At 43.0% G+C, this 26,971-nt stretch overlaps 1 protein-coding gene across 3 annotated transcripts in view; it reads right to left on the reverse strand.

Moving 5' to 3' along the window:
- The window catches only part of MTR (5-methyltetrahydrofolate-homocysteine methyltransferase), a 1,186,028-nt gene that overhangs the window by 1,142,436 nt on the left and 16,621 nt on the right, over positions 1-26,971 (reverse strand). For all 3 annotated transcript variants that reach the window (XM_077486511.1, XM_077486510.1, XM_077486509.1), the window contains exons 3-4: positions 25,267-25,356; positions 5,039-5,108 (exon numbers count right to left, since the gene is read on the reverse strand). In XM_077486511.1, coding sequence (XP_077342637.1) covers positions 5,039-5,108; positions 25,267-25,356 — 160 coding nt within the window. The remainder of the gene's footprint in view (positions 1-5,038; positions 5,109-25,266; positions 25,357-26,971) is intronic.

Genomic DNA, 26,971 nt, shown 5'->3' on the forward strand with positions numbered 1-26,971 from the left:
GTAACCCCCCCCCCCCCCAAAAAGGAGAAACTGCTCAAGCCATAAGAAACAAAACAAAAAAAAACAAAAAAAAACAAAAAAACAACGCTTCCAACTTTAGCCTTGCTGGTGCCTTGGCTTTCCCCCTTATCTGTTGCATCGCTATCCATGCTGCTTGCAGATGCGTGGTGATCTGAATAACGGCAGTCCCAGGTTTGAAAACACCGTTGGGCCGAGCCGGAACTTTAAGGCACCAGGTGACCCTGCCCTCTCCCCCTGCGCTTTGCGGCCGGAAATTACGTCGTGTGCGAACCCGGAAGTACTGCCCCTTTCCCTTCAAGATGTGGCCGAGGCTCTCCTCGGCCACCATAACAATGGTGGCCTCTATCGCTCTGCCCCCGCGATACAGCAGACGCTGTCACCAGTCTGACTGCAAAAATTGGGGAACAGCACAGCCGGTTGTACAGGCTCTCACCGAGCACAGAAGAGGGAGCCCACGGGACCATCCAGGCAGGTGGATCATTCTCCCAAAAAGACTTAAAGGGTGAGAACTTGTGTCTCCCAGGACAGCCCTGAGAGATCATGGCTCTCACCAGAGGTGTTCCTCAAGCTGAAGGAAACACAGCAAACTAATGGGAACTATGTGGAGGCCTCCCTTTAAAAAAAGACTTGAATGATGAGGCGTTTCCTGGAGGAGGAGCCATGATCTCGCCGGATGCTGTCCGAAAGACATTTTGGAAAAATAAATATGGTTGCACAAGTGTGCACACCCTTAAATACTTTTTTGAAGCACCATTTGATTCCATTACAGCACTTAGTCTTTTTTGGGTACGAGTCTATCAGCATGGCATACCTTCGCTTGGCAACATTTGTCCACTCTTTGCAAAAACACTCCAAATCTGTCAGATTGCAAGGGCATTTCCTATGCACAACCATCTTCAAATTAACCCACAGAATTTCAATTGGATTCAGGTCTGAGCCATTCCAAAACTTTAATCTTCTGGTGAAGCCATTCCTTTGGTGATTTAGATGTATAGCTTTGGGTTGTTATGTTGAAAGATGAAGTTCCTTTTCATGTTCAGCTTTCTAGCAGAAGCCTGAAGATTTTGTGTTAATATTGACTGGTATATGGAACGGTTCATAAATTTCCTCTACCTTGACTAAAGCCCCTGTTCCAGCTGAAGAATAACAGCCCTAAAAACCTATACTGCCACCACCATGCTTCATTTTAGGTATGGTGTTCTTTTGGCGATTTGCAGCGTTTTTGCGCCAAACACATCTTTTGGAATTCTGCCCAAAAAAAATAATTCAACCTTGGTTTCATCAGACAAGAACACATTTTTTCCCACATGCTTTTGGGAGACTTCAGATGTGTTTTTTGCAAAATTAAGCTGGGCTTGGATGCTTTTCTTCCTAAGACAAGGCTTCTGTCTTCCCACACTACCCACAGCCCAGACATATTAAGAATACAGGAAGTTGTTGTCACATGTACCACACAGTACTTGGAAGATATTAATACAGCTTCTTTAATGTTGCTGTAGGTCTCTTGGCAGCCTCCCTGACCAGTTTTCTTCTCGTCTTCCTTAATTTTAGAGGGACCAGTTCTTGGCAAATATCACTGTTTTGCCATATTTTCTCCACTTGATGAGGACTGTCTTCATTGTGTTTCACGGTATATCTAATGCTTTGGAAAATCTTTTGCATCCTTCTTTTGATAGCTTTAAGGAAAGATCCCTGATGCTTTGGAACCTCTCTGCAGACCATGACTTTTGCTGTAGGATGCGACTAAGAAAAGGTCAGGAAAACCTACTAGAACAGCTGAACTTTATTTGGGGTTAAAAATCGATCCCATTACCTTAAAAGCATGTTATACAGCACAGTGCTTGTACTGTGTAATTTGGACCCCATGTATCACCCGAAATACCTGGCTGATCCTGCCCGGCTATATCCTACCCCTTGTACTGTGCAAGATGTCAGCATACAGGCCTCCGTCATACACAGCCTGCTCTCCCATGTCTCCTCTGATGCCCCCCCTTACCCGGCTGCTCATACCAGTGCTCACCCCCTTTATGCTGCTGCTCTCACATCTGCAGCTAAATGCTGTAACCCTCTCTGTATTATAATAGGAGTCCGTATCGGTGTAATGAGGAAAAAAATAAAAAAAATAAAGCCGCCAATCAGTACCTATACAAGTGTGGCTCCTGGCGCTCAGGTGGCTGTCTGCTCTCTACCTCTCCTCCCCGGTTGACATCAGCAGGAAAGCTCAGCCCTGCCCACTGGAACTGTGAGCCAAGAGAGCTGACAAGTCCGCTAAGTGCCGGGAACCAAGCTTATATTTAGATACAGATTGTCAGATTTTTCACATTACACAGGCAATAATTTCTCTATAATCTAGAGAGGAGGGGAGGATTTTGTACAAGTGGATTAACAACCACTTTAAAGCAGAGGCACTTTAAATTATGGCAGGAACATGAGATTAAATGCGATTGCTTAATCTTGAACACAGCTACATCGCCAGTTATATGTGGATATGCACACTTGTGCAACCACATTGTTTTTTTTTTTTATTAATTTTGGATTTAGATTTGTCAGTTGAGTTGTACAGTTTATAGGTCACATTAAAAAGGTGGATAAAGTTATGAAATGATTTTGGTTTCATTTAACCACTTGCCTACTGGGCACTTAAACACCCCTCCTGCCCAGACCAATTTTCAGCTTTCGGTGCTCTCACACTTTGAATGACAGTTACTCAGTCATGCAGCACTGTACCCAAATGAATTTTTTGTCTTTTTTTCCCCACAAATAGAGCTCTCTTTTGGTGGTATTTGATCACCTCTGGGTTTTTAATTTTTTGCACTATAAATGAAAAAAAGACCGAAAATGTTGAAATGTGATGAAATTATGCAAATTATTAATTTTTCATCATAAATTTTGGCCACAATTTATACTGCTAGGTATCTTTGGTACAAATAACCCAAATTGGTGGATATTATTTGTGTCTTTGTGAAAGTTAGAGAGTCTACAAGCTGTGGTGCAAATCATACAAAATTGATGTACTGGTGGCCCATCTCATTTCTTGCGACCCGAACAAGCCAGGAAAGTACAAATACCCCCCAAATGACCCCTTTTTGGAAAGACATTCCAAGGTATTTAGTAAGAGGCATAGTGGGGTTTTTGGTATTGTCATTTTTTCCCACAATTCTTTGCAAAATGAAGATTTTTTTTTTCCTCCCCACCAAAATTGTCATAGGTTATTTCTCTCACATGGCATGTGTATACCAAAAATGACACCCCAAATTAAATCCTGCTACTCCTGAGTATCACGATACTGCATGTGCGGGACTTTTCCACAGCCTGGCCACTCAGAGGCTCAACATGCAGGGAGCGCCGTCACGTGAGCATAAATTACACATCTGAATTGTTGACTACCTATTACACTTTTGAAGGCCCTGGAGCACCAGGACACCGTCGACAGATGGCACTAATACGTGGCACTGATGTGACACTGACGGCACTGACAGGTGGCACGTTTGTGTGTGTGTGTTTGTGTGTGTACACTCACTGTCAGTCACAGACGCTGCAGCATGGAAGCTCTCCCTCATACGCTGTCTGTGTGAGGAGGGCAGCCGGCGATGAGAGATGATCTCATATGTTTACATATGAGATCACCTCTCATTGGATAGCCCGATCGAGTGCTAAATGGCCACTGTGATTGGCCATCTAGCACGATCTGTGATTGGCTGCATCCGAGGGACACGGCCAACAAAGAACTTCCCCAATGCGCGCCGGCGGCGCGCATTAGGTAAGTAAACAGGAGGACATCCAGGGACGGCCTCAAGTGTGGCAGTTTTGAATGCTGTCATTTGTAAATTTGACACCTTTAAGTCTTAAGAAAACGTGAAGTCATGACATTGCTTCCGGGTTACTTGAGCCGAGACCCGATTGAAGCAAATTCCAGTGCGACAAGAGAGCATGGGTGAGCAGCAGAAGGCGGGACATCCCTCCCGCTCCTTGGGATAATAACCAAATAGTTTGTTATCCCAAGAGAAACCGCCCCTTGGCGCTAATGGTTCCGGGTACAACCTCTTCAAGCTGAGGCAGCATATTTGTGTACATTCGGCATGAATGGGTAAAGAAAAAAAAAAAAAAAATGATTTTACACAGAGCAGCCCAAATCCTCGGCTTCTCGGACCCCATGCCGATGCTCCTAGCTCCTTCCTGCTGGGTGCCCCCACAGCAAGCAGCTTGCTGCAGTGGCAACAAAGTAGGCATGCTCCTGACCCACACCGTGTGTCCATTTACACACGGAGATGCGGATCGGCCTCACCGCCTCCATCTCCTGATTAACTCACTGGCTGTGATTGACAGCAGCAGGAGCTAAGGGCTCCCACTGCTGCCAAAAGCCAATCAGGATTGCGAGTCCCCAGAGAGGCAAGGCTCTCCTGGACATCGTTGGATCGAGAGAGGGCTCAGGTAAATATTTGGGGGCTGCTGCACACAGGTTTTTTTTTACCTTTATACATACAATGCATGAAGGTAAAAAACTTTGTGCCTTTAAAACACATTAAGTCAAAAGCACATTAGCGCTATAGGTTTATGATCCATATGGGATATTACAACAGAATGATGTATCCCCTGAAAGAGGACCTATCAGGAATCAAATGAATCTCCCCTCAGAGAATCAGCTTCTTTCCCAAACAGCCAGGGAATAGCAACTCTGAAACAAACACGATTTACGCATTGATTGCAGAGATCATAAAATTCACGTTCTGTTCTTCTGCCCACCAAAACCAGCCATGGCTATCCCAGGTGCCCAGGATGGGCAGCAAAGTTTAAGATACATGGTCTTTACAGCCACCAGAATCACTTTCACAGAAAAGTAAACAGTCGGCCTAGTAAGAGCACATTTATTCCCAGCTGATACAGAACCTGAGTGTGGATAAAAGTTGCTACTGCCTTATGTCAGCAACCTCTGGAAACAGCAGATAATGTACAAAATTAGACTAAGTTCTCTACAAGACCAGAACTTTCTTCTTTAGGAATAAAGTTAGATTCCTACCCGTTTCAGATATTACATCATCCGCTGCTCTTCTGGCTACTTCTGCTGAGATCTTGTTTAGGCGGTAAGCCTGTGTCAAAATATAAATGTCTATGAAATCTCAAAATCATACATCACAGCAAAAATGGCATGCTACAGTAAACTAAATAATTTAGCAGATAGCCACCTTGGACACGCCACTAATACCCCCCAAAAAATCAAGTATATACAGTGAATACAGCATGCCCTGTTCCTCCCCCCTGATGCTGCTTTTACTGGCAACTTCTGGCTGTCCAAAAAAATGCAAAAATATAAATTACATTAATTGATACATATTTAATGATTTGTACCACTTTTTTGGTTATTGTAAAAACAGGACAAGTCATAAAATTGTTAACTACAATAACCAAAAATAATTTTCTCCACAAAACAGTCTAAAGATTGTATACAAATGCATTTTAGAATATATCAAGATATTGTTTGTCCTGAAAAAGGCTATGTGTTAAATTTAACTTGAGCTTGCATCTTTACATCCACTATGGACCAAAGCAATTAGAATTTCTGTTATGGGCCTGTTAAAGTGGTTGTAAACACACACACACACACACACACACACACACACACACACACACACACACCACTTTTACCTACAGGTAAGCCTATAAGGCTTACTGTAGGTACTGGAAATATCTCCTAAACATGCATGGTTCAGGATATATTTACCATATACGCTTGCACTGCCGTCATCTGCACACTGAAGGGCCAATTGTGCCATTTCTAAAGGCCCGTGCATGCCAGCTCCCGTGTGCATGCGTGGGAGTGACGTCACGTGACTCTGGTCAGTCACAGAACCCCAGGAGGTAGAGGCGTGAAGAGTGACGTGGCGACCAGTGGGGACATTGCAGGCTTTATTTGCAGCTAGGTGGCACACAATGGGCTAGCATTCGATGCATACTAGCCCATTATGCTTTTACTTTTCAGGGAACAAAAAGTAAAACCCATCAGGGTTTAATGCGGCAATAAATTTGTCACTGGGCAGCACAGTGGTGTAGTGGTTAGCACTCTCACCTAGCAGTAAGAAGGGTCGCTGGTTCAAATCCCAACCACGACACTACCTGCCTGGAGTTTGCATGTTCTCCCTGTGCCTGCGTGGGTTTCATAGTTACATAGTCAGGTTGAAAAAAGACACAAGTCCATCCAGTTCAACCACAAAAAAAAAAAAATTATAATAAATATCATACCAGCCCATATACCCAATTCTATACCCACAGTTGATCCAGAGGAAGGCAAAAAACCCCAGCAGAGCAAGATCCAATTTGCTAAAGCAGGGGAAAAAATTCCTTCCCGATCCCCCGAGAGGCAATCGGATTTTCCCCGGATCAACCGTACCTATAAATGTTAGTACCCAGTTATATTATATACACTTAGGAAATAATCCAGGCCTTTCTTAAAGCAATACACTGAGCTGGCCATAACCACCTCTGCAGGGAGTCTATTCCACATTTTCACAGCTCTTGCTGTGAAGAAACCTTTCCCTATTTGGAGATTAAATCTCTTTTCCTCTAAACGTAAAGAGTGCCCCCTTGTCCTCTTTGTTGACTGTAAAGTGAATAACTCGACACCAAGTTACCTATATGGACCCCTTATATATTTGTACATGTTGATCATATCCCCCCTTAATCTCCTCTCATCAAGAGAGAATAAATTCAGTTCCTCTAATCTTTCCCCATAGCTGAGCTCCTCCATGCCTCTTATCAGTTTGGTTGCCCTTCTCTGCACTTTCTCCAGTTCACCCATATCTTTTGAGAACTGGCGCCGAAAACTCAACTGCATATTCCAGATGAGGTCTTAATTATTTGAACAGGGGCAAAATGATATCTCTCTCTCTGGAGTCCATACCTCTCTTAATACAGGAAAGGACTTTGCTCGCTTTGGAAACCGCAGCTTGGCATTGCATGCTATTATTGAGCTTATGATCTACCAAAACCCCCAGATCCTTCGCTATGGATTCCCCCAGTTGTACTCCCCCTAGCGTGTATGATGCATGCATATTCTTAGCCCTCAAGTGCATAACTTTACATTTCTCAACATTAAACCTAATCTGCCACATAGTCGCCCAATTAGACAGAGCATTGAGGTCGGCTTGTAAATTGGAGACATCCTGTAAGGACGTTATTCCACTGCATAGCTTGGTGTCATCTGCAAAGATGGAAATGTTACTTTTGATCCCTGACCCAATATCATTTATAAAGATATTAAAAAGCAAGGGTCCCAGCACTGAACCTTGGGGTACACCACTGATAACCTTAGACCATTCAGAGTAAGAATCATTAATCACTACTCTCTGAATTCTGTCTTTTAGACAGTTTTCTATCCATTTACAAACTGATATTTCCAAACCTGTAGACTTTACCTTACACATGAACCGTGTGTGCGGAACTGTATCAAACGCTTTTGCAAAATCCAAGTATATCACGTCCACCGCCACCCCTCTGTCCAAGGTTTTACTTACCACCTCATAAAAAGAAATCAGGTTTGTCTGACAACTTCTGTCTTTCATGAATCCATGCTGTCTGTTGCTCAAAATATTTTTTTCCTGCAAGAACTCGTCTATGTGGTCTTTTATTATTCCCTCCAGTATCTTCCCAACCATAGAAGTTAAACTAACGGGTCTATAATTATTTGGTAAAGACTTTGTTCCCTTTTTAAAAATAGGCACCACATTGGCCCTGCGCCAATCCAGTGGTACTATTCCTGTCATTAATGAGTCCCTAAATATTAGATACAGTGGCTTCGAAATTACAGTGCTCAATTCTTTTAGGATCCGTGGGTGGATGCCATCAGGTCCAGGTGCTTTATCCTCCTTTATTCTGTCCAAATATTTCTGGACCATATCACTTTTGAGCCATTGTGGATTTGGGGCTGCATCAGTACCACCCCCATTATGGACATGAGCTCCCCCATGCTCCTTTGTATACACAGAGCTGAAGAAAGTATTTAATAAATTAGCCTTCTTTGTCCCCAGTCACCCACTCCAGATTATTTTGCAAAGGGCCTACATGCTCAGACTTAACCTTTTTACTATTAATATATTTGAAGAATTTTTTGAGGTTTGTCCTATGTTTTGCAATCTGTCTTTCATTTTGAATTTTTGCATCCTTGATTTCCTTTTTACATATTCGGTTATATTCCTTGTAACATTTAAAGGACACTAGCGTTCATTTTTATATTTTTTAAAAGCTCTTTTTTTATAGTTTATAGCTTTTTTAACTTTGGCCGTGAGCCACATCGGTTTTATTTTTAACCTTTTAAACGTATTGCCCATGGGAATATACTTTGCCCTTGAGATCACAAACAGTCTTTTTGAAGAATTCCCATTTCTGTTCTGTGCCCATTGGTGCCAATATTCTCTCCCGGTCTAAGTCCTGGAGAGCAGCCCTCATCCTTGGAAAATTTGCTCTCTTGAAATTAAGTGTATTTATCTTTCCCGTATGTGATTTTTGCTTACAGCTAACATCAAATGAAATCATGTTATGGTCACTGCTACCCAGATGTTCCTTTATCTGAACGTTAGTAATACGTTTCCTCCGGTTTCCTCCCACAATCCAAAGACATGCAGGTAGGTTAAGTGGCTTCTGTCCAAAAATTGGCCCTAGCATATAAATGAGGACCTTGGATTGTGGGCTCCTTGAGGGTAGGGACCGATGTGAGTGTGCAACATACAGGGATAGGGACAATTGTAGACACTCAGGTTGAACTGGATGGACTGGTGTCTTTATTCAACCTTACTATGAAACTCTGTCCCTGTAATTATTGCCTCCTGCCTCCTCCCCGGCACCATTTATTTTTTTGTAAATTACTTTGAGATTTATAGTAACTAGACAACAAAAAAAAAAAAAAAAAAAAAAAAAAGAAGAAGAAGAAGAGCACACCATGGAAACATCACATTGATCAGTTTAACCAGACTACAAAAAAAAAAAATTCAGTTTGCCCAGACAAGCATGTCTAGTCTGAACCTCCAGCAGGAGGCAGATAGTCAACTGGCTCATGACATTACTGTCAACCATAAAGGATGACGCATGTATTGTAGTTCGCAGTCTCTCCCACCCCCTCCCTTCCCCCATCAGGAGAATGAAGGACCATGAAAGCACTCAAACTTTATGAGTTCAGTCAACAACCATCCATCACCCCAGAAACAATCCTCCTGGCCATTTATCACGTAACAAGGACCATTTACTAAAATTACTTATGAATTTCATCAGAAACAGTGGCGTGATTGATGCCCTCTGATGAGTAAATGCAGGGTAACAACGGGTTTGCCCGAGCTTGCTGTCAGGATGGATAAAGTCTCCCCATTTGTCGCCCTTCTCAAACCGTTCTTTAGCTCGATTTTTGAAAGCACATAGGGTGAGACTTTGGAAATAAACTAGTAGTGCCCACCTACAAATCTGTACCTGCCAGGGATAAGAGCGAATCAGCACGAGTCTGTAGCTCCTCAGATTTGGATTTTCCCCATCCTTACAGCCTTAATGGCAGACACATTCAGCCCCCGCGTCAACACCTTGAAGGCATCCCAACGCGATGGGCGGGCCCGCCGTGCCCTCATTAAACTCCCTGGCACTCTTTCAAGTGCGGAAAAACCAAGGCCTCCACGTGCAATCACCAAACCCCTATGCATCAACTCTGCCTTAGACCCATCCTGACCCGCAAGGAGGTGTGATCAGAAACCCCCCCCCCCCCCCCCCCCCCCACCAGCCAGGTAGCAAGCCTCCATAACCAGGGGTAGCAGAGCCGAGTTAGTAAAAGCTTGGTCAATATGGGAGGAAGCACTGACGTGGGAAAGATAGGGGTAACTCTTCTCCCCAGGGAGTTTCCAACACCATAGCTCCTCCAGCACCGCAGAGTCTACCCAGTGTCTAAGGTCAAGGTTCCGCACGCGGATTGGAGGTGTCCAAAGTATAATCTAGGATGTTGTTGAAATCATCTGATCCGCACAACTTCAAGGAGCCAAAAGGTGGAGGACACTTTTGAAAGGGGTGGGACATAGATGTTTGTGCTGCTGGACGTTGAAGCCCAGTTATTGGCCATAGCAAATCACATTGCCCTTGGGGAGTCTATGACCACATGCTCAAAAGAGCAAGCCAGCTTATGGATTAGAATAGCAACACCCCTAGCATATGAGGAGTGTGTACAGTGTACTGTTCTCTGCATCCAGTCTGTTTAGTGACTATTTTACTACCAATTAAATTGGTCTCTTGCAAGAGCACTACATGAGGTTTCTGGGATTTGAGGTACTGCAGGACCAATGATTTTAAACTTTGAATTCAGCCCACGGACATTCTAGGACAGGATTTTAAGATTACTCATAATAGTGGTCTGTATGTCATGGAGACAGGACAAGTACAATTAGAGGGGAGGCAAGAGGGGTAGGACCCCGGATGCAGAGAACTACATCTCAGACATCTGCATAATAGCAGTACAGATTGTGCAAGGCAAACGGAAATCCCATTAGCTTGAAATTTTTGGGCACAGAAAAAAAAAAAAAAATTCCAATATCATCCACTCGTAGAAGGGCCGTGGAGACATATGATCAAGTCATATCATCCAGAAACAGTACCTTAACTCCCCACAGTGAATGGATAGGCAATCCCGGGCTCTTCAACATAATCAACCTGTTTAGGAAAAGATTGTCAATAGAAGTTTACAGAACAGTTTATTAACGGAGAACATTAACAACCCCCCCGGCACCATCCTGGGAAAGGGTGAGTAGAAGTGCCCACAGACCATGGGCATAGGGCACCGAACCTCATTCTTAGGCAATGGAATCCAGTCAACTGCATCTGTAGGAGATTCAAAGAACTTGGAGCCATTGTGGATGACCTTCAGGCAACTAGGATACAGCGTGTTATAAACCAGGCCTTTATCCTGCAGGCATCTGCAAAGGAGCGCCATTTATTTTGCAGATCAGTAGATAATTTAGGGTACAGCTCTATCACTGCATTTTCATACTTGAGATCAGAGCATTTACAGGCCTCCTCCAGAATCAAATATCTATCCCTGAAGTTGAGTAGACAGACCAGAAAAGCACGTGGCATCAAAGCAGCAGGCCTTGGTCCAGTGGGCATGCTCAACAATATATACTGGAGAGGTGTTGTAGGCCCAGGGGTTGCTTGGAGTCCTCAAACACTACAGGGTTGGGGCCCTCCAGGAGCCTGATCACCCTGGACATTATGCCAGATGCGATTTTCAGCATGCTCCAAGTGGGCCATGAGGACCTTGACCTTTTGCTGAAGATCAGCTAGTGTCTGAACAGCAGAGGAAATAGAAGGCTCCATTGCCGAGATGTGATGTGATGCTCTGCCTCTGTAAGGCGGCCTCTAAATTTGTCCATATCTTGACTGATCAGCCCATGTTCTATAGTCAGGGCAGCTGTCCGTGATGGCTGCCAGGATTGCAGCAGTGGACTGGTTTCCCAGGCAGCTCTTAGTCAGCCCGATGTATCAAAGAGGAGCAATCCAGGTCCGCCACCATTTAGGGGTCCATCTACACCACCACTAAAGCTTGATGTGAAGAGGCGATAGGAAAGATAGCTGCCGATTTGTTTGCGGCTCAGTCTGGGACTTGTGAGGCTACCTTGTTTGATTTGCGCGTTCCAGTCATGGGGAGAACCAGGGCAGCTTCACAGACAGCAGGAAGATGTTTGCTGAGCAGGATGGCTGGTTTAAACCCAGGATTCGGGTGTGTTATCTAGGCGTATGGCGGTAGCCCAAGCAGGGCATGTCTAGTTTCACATCCCGGCACCCAGCACAATTTTTAAAAACCCTACAGAAGGACACACAGGTCTGAGGTATTTGAGACCTAGCAAATACCAGTCTTATATCTCGAGTAAGCTTGGGGGATTCTTGGGCATGTACACAGATGCCGCTCGCCACTGGTATATGAGACTTTGTAGAGACCAGCAGCATCTGCGTGCATGTATGGGAATCCCCCGCACATGTGATGCCATGTCTGTGCATGTGCAGATCTTGGGGGGGGGGGGGGGGGGGGGGAAGAAAAAAATAAAAACACACCATAAAACACGCACACAGTATCCTCCCCCTTTGAGATGTGACATTACAATTTCTAAAAGACATGGAGACTTAACCCAATTCTCACTTAGGTTAAAAATCAAAAATTATTCAGCTAAACAACCTTTTCTAAAAGAATTTCTGAAAAAGGAAACTTGGGGGAAATCAGAAAAAGGGAAAAGTTCATTTAAGATAAACATTGCTTTCCCCCCCCCCCCCCCTTTAGGACAAGTTTTGGCGATCTTGCCAAACCAAAACAGGATTTTCGTTACTCACTGTAACATCCTTTTCTCAGAGTTCAATGACGGACATGATTCTCGATAATCTTGACCTATTAGTGCCATATACAGGAATAGGACACTAGGAAGAAAAACTCTGCACCACCTGTGGTAAGTACAAGCTGGTATTAACCTCCTCTCTGCACCTCAATTAGTCACAAAGCAGTAAAAGGAAAATATAACAAGAAGGGTTAGTGCGGTGCCTGGCGAGTAACCAAATCCAGTTTCCACTTGTTTATTCACAGACAGCTCTTCCTAATCTTGTGGCCAAACCAAGAATCCAAGCAGGCAAACACATCAGCCTTGTAAAACCTGGTAAAGGCATGCATGACCAGAGAGCCACCTTGCAAACTTGCCACAAACTCAGCATGTTTGAGCGCTCACAAGGCACTAAAAAACCCTGGTAAAGTATGCCATACCAGGGAAGAGCAGAGCCCGACCCATGATGGCATAGGCCTGAACAACTGCTTGCCTGATCCAACGAGAATAGATGGCGACAGTGGACAGGCTTCTTTGTGGTTCGGCTGCAATCACAAAAGGAAACTGCAGCATACAGGTACATATGAACTGCCCAAACCACATCCAAGAGTGCAGCTTATCCTCCTTAGGGTGTAAAGGGCATGGACACAAAGGAGGTAGGTACAGGTGTAGGGGAAAAAAATAAAATAATAATTTATACATACACACACACAAGCTCTGTCCACTGCTTTAGACATAACCAAATCATGTTATGTGCCAGGACCTCAAGTGGCAGTCGAGACCACTCCAGCATCCAGGGGCCCCGAGCGGACCTCGACCTTACATACTGGCATCTGTAGTCATCACTGCAGCCGAGAAGAGACTTCCTGGCCAGAAAGGAGACCAGGGCTCCAAGCTCAAAATGCCTTGGCCCTCTGGTCCAGCTGCTCTGATTGTCCAAGGACAGGGGGAGACTTTTCCTACTTGCATTCTGCAGACACATCATGTGGAACTGTGCATACAGGACCACCTTAAAGGCAGATACCATGGGACAGAATCTAAATGCAGGATCATGGGAAAAACGGCAGCAGCTTAATTATCGACTGAAGCTTTCAGAGCCCAACCAGCAGAAGGATCTCTGGCCCCGCAGCTAGACGAGGATAAGGCACAGATGCTTCAGCCACATTATCAGAGCCCGGGAGGGACTTGAGATTTGGGGCCCATCCAAAGCCCTGCAGAGTGAATATAGCGAGTGCCACACGAGTCCTTGCTCAGGTAAGACGAATCATTCAGCCAGCCATTCCTGGTAATCCCGTTGTCTCAGCAATGCCAGGGCTGGAGCCAGCACTCTGATACAACCTGAGGAGTGGATGCCAAAAGGGAAACACCAAAAACTGGTAATGCATGTCCGACCACAAAGTGCAACAAACGTCAGTGCTCCATTCCAATGCCAGAGGTGCAAGTACACAGTCTTGATAGCTACAGAAGCCAGAAAATCCCCCTGAAGGTGGAGGCCACCAACAGCCATTGTGCACATACCCACACTTTCACAAAAAGATAATTCAGGGCCTTGAGGTCCAGGGTGGTAGTAAATGTTTCGATCTGCAGAACTATGGAGTAACCACTCCTACAAAAAAAATCTCTGGGTCCAGAACCAAGGCCATCATGCTCTGGAGAGGAAAATCCTGTACCGCCATGCAAGGAGCCTGCATATTAGACAGAAAATTAACAAAATTAAACTGTGTGGCCTGTCAAACAATTTGGAAAGCAGTAAAGTCCAAGGACCCATGAAACAAAAGGTGACATTCCCCCCTGGTAAACAGGTGGGGGAAAGCCTTCACTCCAAGGGAGGACCTGTCCACAGGCTTGGAGGGCTTATGAGCCCAGGATAGCATGCCACTCACGGGAGGCTGGAACCCTTTGCTCAAGGAGCCTGGTGCGCCTGCAGCATGTCTCCTGCCAATGCTGGATTGCAAGTGACAGTTATTCTACCCTCGTGTAAGGTCCCCGATTAGGTCAAAGTGGACACCAAGAGCCGTGGAAGGGTAAACCAGCCTGGGCATTCTCAGATGACTGGATCACAGACCAAATTTAAGTCATAAAACTGACTTAACACCCCAGTTGAGACAAAATACTCTGCTGAGCAGCCGCGCATTCTTTACCAAAAAACAAACAAAAAACAAATAAAAAATTTAAATTAAAAAAAAACAAACACACACCAGAAACTCCCCCAAAGGGGAAAAGGATTAATAGTGGGGGCGCAGGAGGAGACCCAGGCCTCCCTTTCTTACCAGAGGCTCTGTTGTGGCCAGAGGAGGAGAAATGAAGGCTTCTGTGCCGTTTCCAGCATCAGGTCGGTGAGTGCTCCATACAGCCCCCAGTGGTGACACATAGGCATGACAGCATTATACATAGGAGAAATTCCTGAGGAAATCTCCCTTACCTTTGTCTCACAGCAGGGTTTATCTGAGAAAAACAAAAAAAAAAAAAAAAAAAAAAAAAAAAACAACCTTCACCCTTCACGGTGGGCTCTGAGACCTTTAGGAAACCTTCAGGAGCAGGGGAACCTCAGGTTACCCACAATCCTGGACCTGCGACAGCACCCTGCCAGTAAAAACTTTACGGCCTTACTACAAAAAAAAAAAAAAAAAGTACTGGACCCCAGGGTCCAGCTCTCTAAAGAGAAGCGTTCGCAAGAAAAACCTTGTTTCTTCAGACACGAGGCCCAGGTACCATCCATTTAGCCCATGAAAGGACATCAGAACTGATCGGGACAGCATGACTAGCACCAGCACGGAAACTTCCATTGGAGCTCAGCACAGCACATCTTTACTCATGACCAACACCTTAGGACACTGGTGAAAAAAAAAAAAAAAAAAAAATGGACTACCAGTAGTGGGAGGGGTTATATAGGGAGTACACTTCTTGCCTTAAAGCGTGCCAGTGTCCATCACCTATCAGTGGCCCTATAAGCCACATAATAAGTACTATGTCCCCTGATGTAAGAAAAGAAAAAAAATTATGTTTTAAAAACATTTCCACTACCTATTAGCTAAGCCTTATTTTAGGCTTGTCTACAGATAAAAAAAAAAAAAAAAAAAAAAAAAAGAGGGTTTACAACCACTTTAACCAATACTCTCTGAATTGGGTCTTTAAGCCAGTTTTCTATCCACTATCCATTTACAAACAGTGCTCTAAGCCTGTAGACTTTACCTTTCACGTTAGCAGTGTGTGGGGGAACGGTGTCAAACGATTTAGCAAAATGCAAGTATATCACAGCCACCCCTCTGTCCAAGGTTTTACTTACCGCCTCAAAAAATAAATAAATAAATAAAAAAATAAAAAAAGAAGGGGGAAATCAGATTTGTCTGACAACTATCTTTCATGAACCTATGACGTCTGTTGCTTAACCCCTTGCCACCGAGCGTACGCAGATGTGCGTACTCAGCTTCCGGGGGTTATACCGGGATGATGCCCGCACCTGCAGGCATCATCCCAGTACCGATTATTAGAGCCAGCGATTGGCTTTCCAGACATAACCGACGCGGCTAAAAACCGCTCAGCTGTTATGCCGGAGGAGCGGGAGGGGACTCCCCCCGCCGCTCTTAGCGGTGCTCCCGCTCAATTCGGGAGCACCGATGCATGATCTGATACCTCTGGCTACTGGGCAGGGACTGGAATGAAGCCGTAAGCGGCATCATTCCAGTCTCCTAATGGTAAACACGGAAGTGACGTCATGACGTCACTTCCCATTTATTTGGCTGCCAATGGCGCCGGATTTAAAAATTAAAATACACTATTCAGAATCGCCGAAAACAGCGATCCGAATAGTTTGAAGTGTAAAAGGAGAGGACCTGTCACAAGGGATGTTTACATTCCTTGTGACAGCAATAAAAGTGATCAAAAAATTGTTTAAAAAAAAAAAAAAAAATTTATCAATTTTAAAAATAACACTTTTTTTTTTTTTAAAGCGCACGCCGTCCCCGCAAAGCAAAGAAAACACATACGCAAGTCGCTCCCGCATATGTAAACGGTGTTCAAATAACACATGTGAGGTATCGCCAGTATCGTTGGAGCAATAATTCTAGCACTAGACCTCCTCTAACCAACTTGGTAACCGGAAAAAAAAGCGCCGCCTATTGAGATTTTTAGGTACCGTAGTTTGTAGTCATTCCACGAGTGTGTGCAATTATAAAGTGTGACATGTTCTGTATCTATTTACTCGGCATAACATTATCTTTCACATTATGGAAAAAACATTTTTTTACAGTTTAGTTTTTTTTAAATTCATGAAAGTGTCCATTTGCCCAAAAATTTGCGTCTAAAACACCGCTGCACAAATACCGTGTGACAAAAAATATTGCAACAATCGCCGTTTTATTCTCTAGAGTCTCTGCGTAAATATATATATATATATATATATATATATATATATATATATATATATATATATATATATATATATATATATATATATATATATATATATATATATATACACACACATACATATACACACACAATATTTTCTTGCAAAAATATGGATTTCAACTTGTAAACACCAAATGCCAAAAATAGGCTTAGTCATGAAAGGGTTAAAATACTTTTTGCCAGAAAGAAGTCACCTAGTTTTTTTGTTTTGTTTTATTAAACTCGCCAATATCTTCCCAACTATAGACGTTAAATCAACAGATCTGGTAAAGACTGATCCTTTTTAAATAAATATAGGCAAAACACTGGTACTATCCCAGTCATTAAGAGTACTTAAAAATCAAAAAAAAAAAAAAAAAAAAAAAAATGGCCTTGAAAATTAGCCAATTTCTTTTAGCAAACATGGGTGTATGCCACGATAGAACCCCCTCAGTGGTTTTAAAAAATAACAAAAAATAAAATAAAACCTGCTGCCATTCACAAGTCAGACAGTCCCACCCAAATCACATATGTATCAGGCAGGTGCGACTTTCATGCGACTTGAGGTCCATATCCCTCAAGTTACATGAAAGTCAAACCACAGTACACAGTGAACCACAGTGCAAGAACTAGTTTGAAGTCAGTTATGAACGGTTATCATTGGGAAACAAGGGGTGTCTGTCATGTGACTTTGGGGGTCTAAAGTCACATAAGTGTGAATGGGGCCTTTTCATCTGGATTACTGTAGAAATTCTAAATGACACTTGATTTTTTATATACATTTACTATCTATTGCTGTGTTAATTAACGTGCATGTAAACCCTCACATTGCAAGAACAATCCATTCAGTTTAAAATAGAAATGAAAAAAGGCGATTTTTTTTATAGATGTTAAAAACCATTATAAATAAATGTACCTTTTTTAGGAGTGATCACATGCTCTGTTCTCAGCTGCATAAGAGATGGAGGGAGGAGAAGCAGCAGCAGCACAGTGGGGGAGTGTCAGGACAAGTGATAATTGGAGAGTAGGCTGGGTTCCCAGCACAGCTAGAGAACTGAAAGGAAAAAAGAGGAATAGATATCGCGCTGTACCTATTATTGCGGACCTCTAGGCGAGGGCTCTATTGTATATAATTCACAGTGTGCTGGCAATTGGATGGGGATAGCAAGATACAAACATCAAATGTGCAACCACATACGCTATGCTATTTACTAATGAACACCTGTGAGTGGAGGCGCTTATTGCATATAATTCTCAGCGTGCTGGTTAATTAAACACAAAAATAGTAAAAAATAGAGACCATGATATATGGAATGCTTATCCCTATACCATAAACAGCTATGACAATATGTTATTGATAAAGTGCAAATAAATCCACATGTGCCATAAAAAGTAAAGGTGTACGATAAAATAAGATTAAAAAAATAAATAAAAAAGACTAGATGTGATATCGGTGAATTACCTGTGGGTGTGATATTAATGATTGATCAATATTAGTGCTCTAAAAATATATTTAAGGTGAATATCACGATAGTAGCACAATGTAATAGCTAACACAGCATAATGGCACAATATAAGATGAGAAATAAAAATAAAAAATTTAAAAATAAAAATAAGATATGAAAAATAGAATAAAAAATTGAATACAAATTGAATAAAAAATGTGCAAAGTTGCAAGTGAACCATGTTGAAATTGTGAAAAAGTCTCTAACAAGTGACGGAATCTTCCGTAGGTGAAGGGGGGAGGTGATGGCTTCCAGTTGTGTTCCTCGTGTTCAGTGGCTACGTATACATTATGCTCTCACCGGAAAAAAGACCCCGTCCGGGGTGGATCAGCCTTCACAATATCAGCTATTGTGTCGCTCTCTGGCTTCCTTCAGATGTGATACTGGGGATCCCTAGTTTTTCCGTGAGTGCGGTGTGCCACGTTATATATGGTAAAGAAGAGGCACATCCATAGTGTGATACCGTTTAACCAGTTGCCGACCGCCGCACGCCGATGTACGTCGGTACAATGGCACGGGCAGGCATAAGGACATACATGTACGTCCCTTGCCTCCCGCGGGTCGGGGGCCCGATCGGGAGCGATCCCGGACGAGGGGACGGCCATTCATTCATGGCCACCCCCTCGCGATCGCTCCCGACGAATAGAAATCCCCGGTGACATCACTTCCTCTCCTGTAATGTAAACACAGGAGAGGAAGTGATGTAATCTCTCCTCCGTGTCGGTATTTTTCGTTCCGACACGGAGGAGAGCGGATCAGTAAGTTGCACCAACACTACACACACAGTAGAACATACCAGGCACACTCACACCCCCCCTTTACCCCCCGATCACCCCCCCAATTACCCCTGCCCCCCAGTCACAGTGACACCAATGTCATTTTTTTTTTTTTTGCATTGGTGTCATTTGTGACTGTAATAACTGTTAGGGCAGTTAGAGTTAGCCCCCTTTAGTTCTAATGTACCCCCCTAACCCCCCCAATAAAGGTTTAACCCCGTGATCACCCCCCGTCGCCAGTGTCACTAAGGCTGGGTTCACATTGCAGCGGTTTATGAGAACGAATGTGATTCGCACCGCACTGCAGTGCAAATCACATCCGATCTCTGTGCGATTCGAGTTCAGCCATTCGCCGCACCCGCCGCACCCGCCGCAAATTCGCACGGGACCCTTTTTTTGGCCCGCAGCAGAATCGGATCGCATGGGTGTTCACACCATGCGATCCGAGTTTGCAGATCGCACTGCGATATGCGAACTGATCTGGGGGTGTCAGTAACATTTCACTGACACTCCCAGCAGTTCGCATAGGGCAGTGTGAACTGCCGCCGGGAGGCATGCGATGCGGGAACCCGCCGCGGATTCGCGGCGTTTCCGCATCGCTCCAGTGTGAACCCAGCCTAATAAGCGATCATTTTTCTGATCGCCGTATTAGTGTCACAGGTGACGCTAGTTAGGCAGGTAGGTATTTAGGTTCGCCGCAGCTTTTTATAGCGCCAGGGACCCCCATATACTACCGCATAAAGCCCCCTGATTGCCCCCTAGTTAACCCTTTCACCAGTGATCACCATATAACTGTTACAGGTGACGCTGGTTGGTTAGTTATTTTTTTATAGTTTCAGGGCACCCGCCATTTATTACCTAGTCTCACTAGTGTACCCCTAAATTTAGGGGTGTCTACTTTCCAAAATGGGGTCATTTGGGGGGGGTTTGTGCCATCTTGGCATTTTATGGCCTTCAAAACTGTAACGCCCTTAGAAAGCCTGAAGGCGGTGCTTGGTTTTCGGGGCCCCGTACGCGGCTAGGCTCCCAAAAAGTCCCACATATGTGGTATCCCCATACTCAGGAGAAGCACCAGAATTTATTTTGGGGTGTCATTTCACATATGCCCATGGCATGCGTGAGCAATATATCATTTAGTGACAACTTTGTGAAAAAAAAAAAAAAAAAAAAAAAAAAAAAAAGTTTGTAATTTTCCCGCAACTTGTGGCAAAATATAAAATATTCCATGGACTCAACATGCCTCTCAGCAAATAGCTTGGGGTGTCTACTTTCTAAAATGGGGTCATTTGTGGGGGTTTTGTGCCATCTTGGCATTTTATGGCCTTCAAAACTGTAATAGGTAGTGAGAAGTGAACTCAAAAATTTACGCACTTAGAAAGCCTGAAGGCGGTGCTTGGTTTTCGGGGCCCCGTACGCGGCTAGGCTCCCAAAAAGTCCCACATATGTGGTATCCCCATACTCAGGAGAAGCAGCAGAATTTATTTTGGGGTGTCATTTCACATACGCCCATAGCATGTGTGAGCAATATATCATTTAGTGACAACTTTGTGTAAAAAAAAAAAAAAAATATTTTTTTTGTCATTATTCAATCGCTTGAGGCAAAAAAATAAAATATTCAATGGGCTCAACATGCCTCTTATCAATTTCCTTAGGGGGTCTACTTTCCAAAATGGGGTCATTTGGGGGGGGTTTTGTACTGCCCTGCCATTTTAGCACCTCAAGAAATGAGATAGGCAGTCGTAAACTAAAAGCTGCGTAAATTCCAGAAAACGTACCTTAGTTTGTAGATGTGACAACTTTTGCGCAAACCAATAAATATACAATTATTGACTTTTTTTTTACCAAAGACATGTGGCTGAATACATTTTGGCCTAAATGTATGACTAAAATTGAGTTTATTGGATTTTTCTAATAACAAAAAGTAGAAAATATCATTTTTTTTCAAAATTTGCGGTCTTTTTACGTTTATATCGCAAAAAATAAAAATCGCAGAGGCAATCAAATACCATCAAAAGAAAGCTCTATTTGTGGGAAGAAAAGGACGCAAATTTTGTTTGGGTACAACATTGCATGACCGCGCAATTACCAGTTAAAGCAGCGCAGTGCCAAAGTGTAAAAAGACCTCTGGTCATTTACCAGCAAAATGGTCCGGTCTGAAAGTGGTTAAAACATTGCTTTTATTCACAAAATAGATGGTGGCCAGGCAACGTACACCTCGAGCTCAGGCGGAGAAAGCAGAGCGGGACTTTTAAAGCTGTATGCATAACCGCAATTTGAAACCTTTGGTTTGTAAGTAGTTTTAATCTATTTTGTGAATAAAAGCAATGTTTTAAACGGTATCACACTATGGATGTGCCTCTTTACCATATATAACGTGGCACACCGCACTCACGGAAAAACGAGGGATCCCCAGTATCACATCTGAAGGAAGCCAGAGAGCGACACAATAGCTGATATTGTGAAGGCTGATCCACCCCGGACGGGGTCTTTTTTCCGGTGAGAGCATAATATATACGTAGCCACTGAACACGAGGAACACAACTGGAAACCATCACCTCCCCCCTTCACCTACGGAAGATTCCGTCACTTGTTAGAGACTTTTTCACAATTTCAACATGGTTCACTTGCAAATTTGCACATTTTTTATTCAATTTGTATTCAATTTTTTATTCTATTTTTCATATCTTATTTTTTATTATTTTTAAATTTTATTTTTATTTTTATTTCTCATCTTATATTGTGCCATTATACTGTGTTAGCTATTACATTGTGCTACTATCGTGATATTCACCTTAAATATATTTTTAGAGCACCAATATTGATCAATCATTAATATCACACCCACAGGTAATTCACCGATATCACATCTAGTCTTTATTTTTTTTTATTTTTTTTTAATCTTATTTTATCGTACACCTTTACTTTTTATGGCACATGTGGATTCATTTGCACTTTATCAATAACAACATATTGTCATAGCTGTTTATGGTATAGGGATAAGCATTCCATATATCATGGTCTCTATTTTTTACTATTTTTGTGTTTAATTAACCACTTTCAGACCGGACCATTTTGCTGGTAAATGACCAGAGGTCTTTTTACAATTTGGCACTGCGCTGCTTTAACTGGTAATTGCGCGGTCATGCAATGTTGTACCCAAACAAAATTTGCATCCTTTTCTTCCCACAAATAGAGCTTTCTTTTGATGGTATTTGATGGCCTCTGCGATTTTTATTTTTTGCGATATAAATGGAAAAAGACCGCAAATTTTGAAAAAAAATGATATTTTCTACTTTTTGTTATTAGAAAAATCCAATAAACTCAATTTTAGTCATACATTTAGGCCAAAATGTATTCAGCCACATGTCTTTGGTAAAAAAAAAGTCAATAACTGTATATTTATTGGTTTGCGCAAAAGTTGTCACATCTACAAACTAAGGTACGTTTTCTGGAATTTACGCAGCTTTTAGTTTACGACTGCCTATCTCAGTTCTTGAGGTGCTAAAATGGCAGGGCAGTACAAAACCCCCCCAAATGACCCCATTTTGGAAAGTAGACCCCCTAAGGAAATTGATAAGTGGCATGTTGAGCCCATCGAATATTTTATTTTTTTGCCTCAAGCGATTGAATAATGACAAAAAAATATATATATATTTTTTTTTTTTTTTTTTTTTTTTACACAAAGTTGTCACTAAATGATATATTGCTCACACATGCCATGGGCATATGTGAAATGACACCCCAAAATAAATTCTGCTGCTTCTCCTGAGTACGGAGATACCACATGTGTGGGATTTTTTGGGAGCCTAGCCGCGTATGGGGCCCCGAAAGCCAAGAACCGCCTTCCGGTTTTCTAAGGGCGTAAATATTTGACTTCACTCCTCACTACCCATTACAGTTTTGAAGGCCATAAAATGCCAAGATGGCACAAAACCCCCACAAATGACCCCATTTTAGAAAGTAGACACCCCAAGCTATTTGCTGAGAGGCATGTTGAGTCCATGGAATATTTTATATTTTGCCACAAGTTGCGGGAAAATGACAAACTTTTTTTTTTATTTTTTTCACAAAGTTGTCACTAAATGATATATTGCTCACGCATGCCATGGGCATATGTGAAATGACACCCCAAAATAAATTCTGCTGCTTCTCCTGAGTACGGGGATACCACATATGTGGGACTTTTTGGGAGCCTAGCCGCGTACGGGGCCCCGAAAACCAAGCACCGCCTTCAGGCTTTCTAAGGGCGTTAGTTTTGAAGGCCATAAAATGCCAAGATGGCACAAACCCCCCCCAAATGACCCCATTTTGGAAAGTAGACACCCCTAAATTTAGGGGTACACTAGTGAGACTAGGTAATAAATGGCGGGTGCCCTGAAACTATAAAAAAATAACTAACCAACCAGCGTCACCTGTAACAGTTATATGGTGATCACTGGTGAAAGGGTTAACTAGGGGGCAATCAGGGGGCTTTATGCGGTAGTATATGGGGGTCCCTGGCGCTATAAAAAGTTGCGGCGAACCTAAATACCTACCTGCCTAACTAGCGTCACCTGTGACACTAATACAGCGATCAGAAAAATGATCGCTTATTAGGCTGGGTTCACACTGGAGCGATGCGGGAATGCCACGAATCCGCGGCGGGTTCCCGCATCGCATGCCTCCCGGCGGCAGTTCACACTGCCCTATGCGAACTGCTGGGAGTGTCAGTGAAATGTTAATGACACCCCCAGATCAGTTCGCATATCGCAGTGCGATCTGCAAACTCGGATCGCATGGTGTGAACACCCATGCGATCCGATTCTGCTGCGGACCAAAAAAAGGGTCCCGTGCGAGTTTGCGGCGGGTGCGACACGAATTCAGCCATACTATCTGTATGGCTGAACTCGAATCGCACAGAGATCGGATGTGATTTGCACTGCAGTGCGAATCACATCCGTTCTCAAACCGCTGCAATGTGAACCCAGCCTTAGTGACACTGGCGACGGGGGGTGATCACGGGGTTAAACCTTTATTGGGGGGGTTAGGGGGGTACCTTAGAACTAAAGGGGGCTAACCCTAACTGCCCTAACAGTTATTACAGTCACAAATGACACCAATGCAAAAAAAAAAAAAAAAAAAAAAAAAAAAAAAAAAAAAAAAAAGCAATTGGTGTCACTGTGACTGGGGGGAGGGGTAATTGGGGGGGGTGATCGGGGGGTAAAGGGGGGGTGTGAGTGTGCCTGGCATGTTCTACTGTATGTGTGGTGTGTTGGTGCAACTCACCGAACCTCTCTCCTCGGTGCCGGAACGAAAAATACCGACACGGAGGAGAGAATACATCACTTCCTCTCCTGTGTTTACATTACAGGAGAGGAAGTTATGTCACGAAGGATTTCCATTCGTCGAGAGCGATCGCGAGGGGGTGGCCATGAATGAATGGCCGCCCCCTCATCCCGGATCGCTCTCGAAGGAATGCCGACCGCCGCAGGCACCGGGGGGGGGCCCGATCGGGCCCCCCACCCGCGGGCAGGCAGGGACTTATATATACGCCCATATGCCTGCCTGTGCCATTCTGCCGACGTATATCGTCATGCGGCGGTCGGCAAGTGGTTAACCAGCACGCCGAGAATTATATGCAATAAGCGCCTCCACTCACAGGTGTTCATTAGTAAATAGCATAGCGTATGTGGTTGCACATTTGATGTTTGTATCTTGCTATCCCCATCCAATTGCCAGCACACTGTGAATTATATACAATAGAGCCCTCACCTAGAGGTCCGTAATAATAATAATAATAATAATAATAATAATAATAATAATAATAATAATAATAATAATAATAATAATAATAATAGGTACAGCGCCATATCTATTCCTCTTTTTTCCTTTCAGCATCTTTCCACCCATTTGGGTGGAAATAAATAGAGGCTGCTCTTACCTAACTTTTTATTTGTTAGTATTCAAGTTTAAGGCTCCATAGCGCAACCTACACCCCACCCAATCTTCACAGCTAGAGAACTGACCACAGTGTGCTCTCCTGCTTAATTAGGTGTGGGCAGTTTCAATTAAGAAAGCAGAGGGACTGGCAGGCACACCAGGGATTTCACACAAAGGAAGCAATACAAAGGTTGGTGTAACACTTTAAATTATGTTGAATTATGAATTATGTATAGCACTGGGCACTAACTAATAGAGCATCTTTAAAAAAAAAATAAATAAATAAAGCTACACATGCAGAATCCCTCAAAACAATTGCCATGGTAAGGGACTCACCATATGTTCAAGACCATAGTCCGCCTGGGCAATACTGGTACTGCTGAAAGTGTTGGTTTCAACTATATCTGCTCCACTTAGCAAATATTCCTGTAAATAAGCAAATAAAAAATTAAGAAATGTGTAGATTACTGAGAGAAATAGTTTTTGCTTTCAGTGCAGCTCACAGGAAGCAGGATAATTAAATCTAATGCCATTTTTAAGTTTTCAGCGCTGTCACACTTTGAATGGCAATTCCTTAGTCATGCAACACTGCACAGAGCTTTCTTTTGGTGGTATTTAAAGTGCAACTAAAAAAGGCAAAAAAATTTTTTTGTTTGATAGAGTAGAGGCACATTGGAACACTTATACATTTTTATTGCTCTGTGCCCATGTTAGGAAGATTCACCCCATTTATCCTGTTTACCACTAACACTAGTATAGTGTTGCTATAAAAACCAACACACACACACACACACACACACAACACCTTGTATGAAATTTGCAAATAAAATTAATCTTTCTTCATAGATTTAGGCCAAGATGTAGTCTATTATATTTCTTTGGTAAAAACCCAAATCAGTGTATATTAATGTAGTCTGTGAAAGTTAGAGCCTACAAACTATATTACACTAAAGCTGCACAATAGTCATCAAAAAGGTTTCCCCCTCTTGCAATCTTGACTAAGTATTTTCCAGACTTTTTTCTATGCAGAGAATTCCCTGCTCAAGCCACAGCCATCAAGGGAGGGTGGGGGGGGAGGGAAAAAAAAAAAAAATAAAAAAATAAAAAAACACCACACACACACACAGTCTGCCAAGTATCGCAACATTCTTCAGCTGCTGAAGTATAAATATTGTAACAATTTGTCCTTTAGATCAAAAGGAACACTTCAGTGTGCAGATGACGGTTAGCCACTAAGGCTCGCTTCACACAGGGGCAACACGACTTTTGGACGCGACTTACAACACTACTTTAAGTCGCCCCAGGCCAAGCGACTTCCCGAGAGCTCATTCTCGCTCTCCTTTTGAGAGCTGATAATTCTCTGAGAGTCGCCTCCGTATAGACGGACCCTAGATCTGACTTGGAGGCGACCTCCATTGAAATCAATGAGTACCAGTCGCCTATAAGTCGGATTGAAGTAGTACAAGAACCTTTTCTGAAGTCGGCGCGACTTCAGTAAAGTGCATTAAGACAGTTCTCACTTACATTGATTTCTACATGTTGTGCAACCTGGGGCGACTTGAAGTCGGATCTGAGTCGCCCCTGTGTGAACTGGCTCTTGTCCTTAAAAAAATGTTTCTTGAATTTGCTGGTTAAGTAAATAATTGTTTGCTAAAAAATACATTCGAAAACTCGCCCTTTTTTAGCAGACCTCCCTAGGGAATAAAATGGTGGTTGTTGCAATATTTTGTCACAATGTATATGTGCAGCAATCTTTCAAATGCAGCGTTTTTGGAAAAAAAAAAAAAAAAAAAACTAAACCGTAAAGTTAGCCCAATTTTTTGTATATGTGAAAGATGTTACATCGCGAGAATCGTCCGTCTCTCTGCGTCCGTCTCCTCACGATTCTCAATTTGGCCAGAATCGTGAGAGATTATAAACACAAACTTGAAAATTAATAGATCCTAATGGTCTGACTGCCCATCTTATTACTTGAGGCCCTAAAATGCCAGGACAGTACAAATGACCCCAAAATAACCCCTTTTTTTGAAAGAAGACTGAG

Source organism: Lithobates pipiens, unplaced genomic scaffold (assembly GCF_037356315.1).
Source record: "Lithobates pipiens isolate NorthernLeopardFrog02 unplaced genomic scaffold, aLitPip1_a1.2 Scaffold_18, whole genome shotgun sequence".
Classification (NCBI taxonomy): domain Eukaryota; kingdom Metazoa; phylum Chordata; class Amphibia; order Anura; family Ranidae; genus Lithobates; species Lithobates pipiens.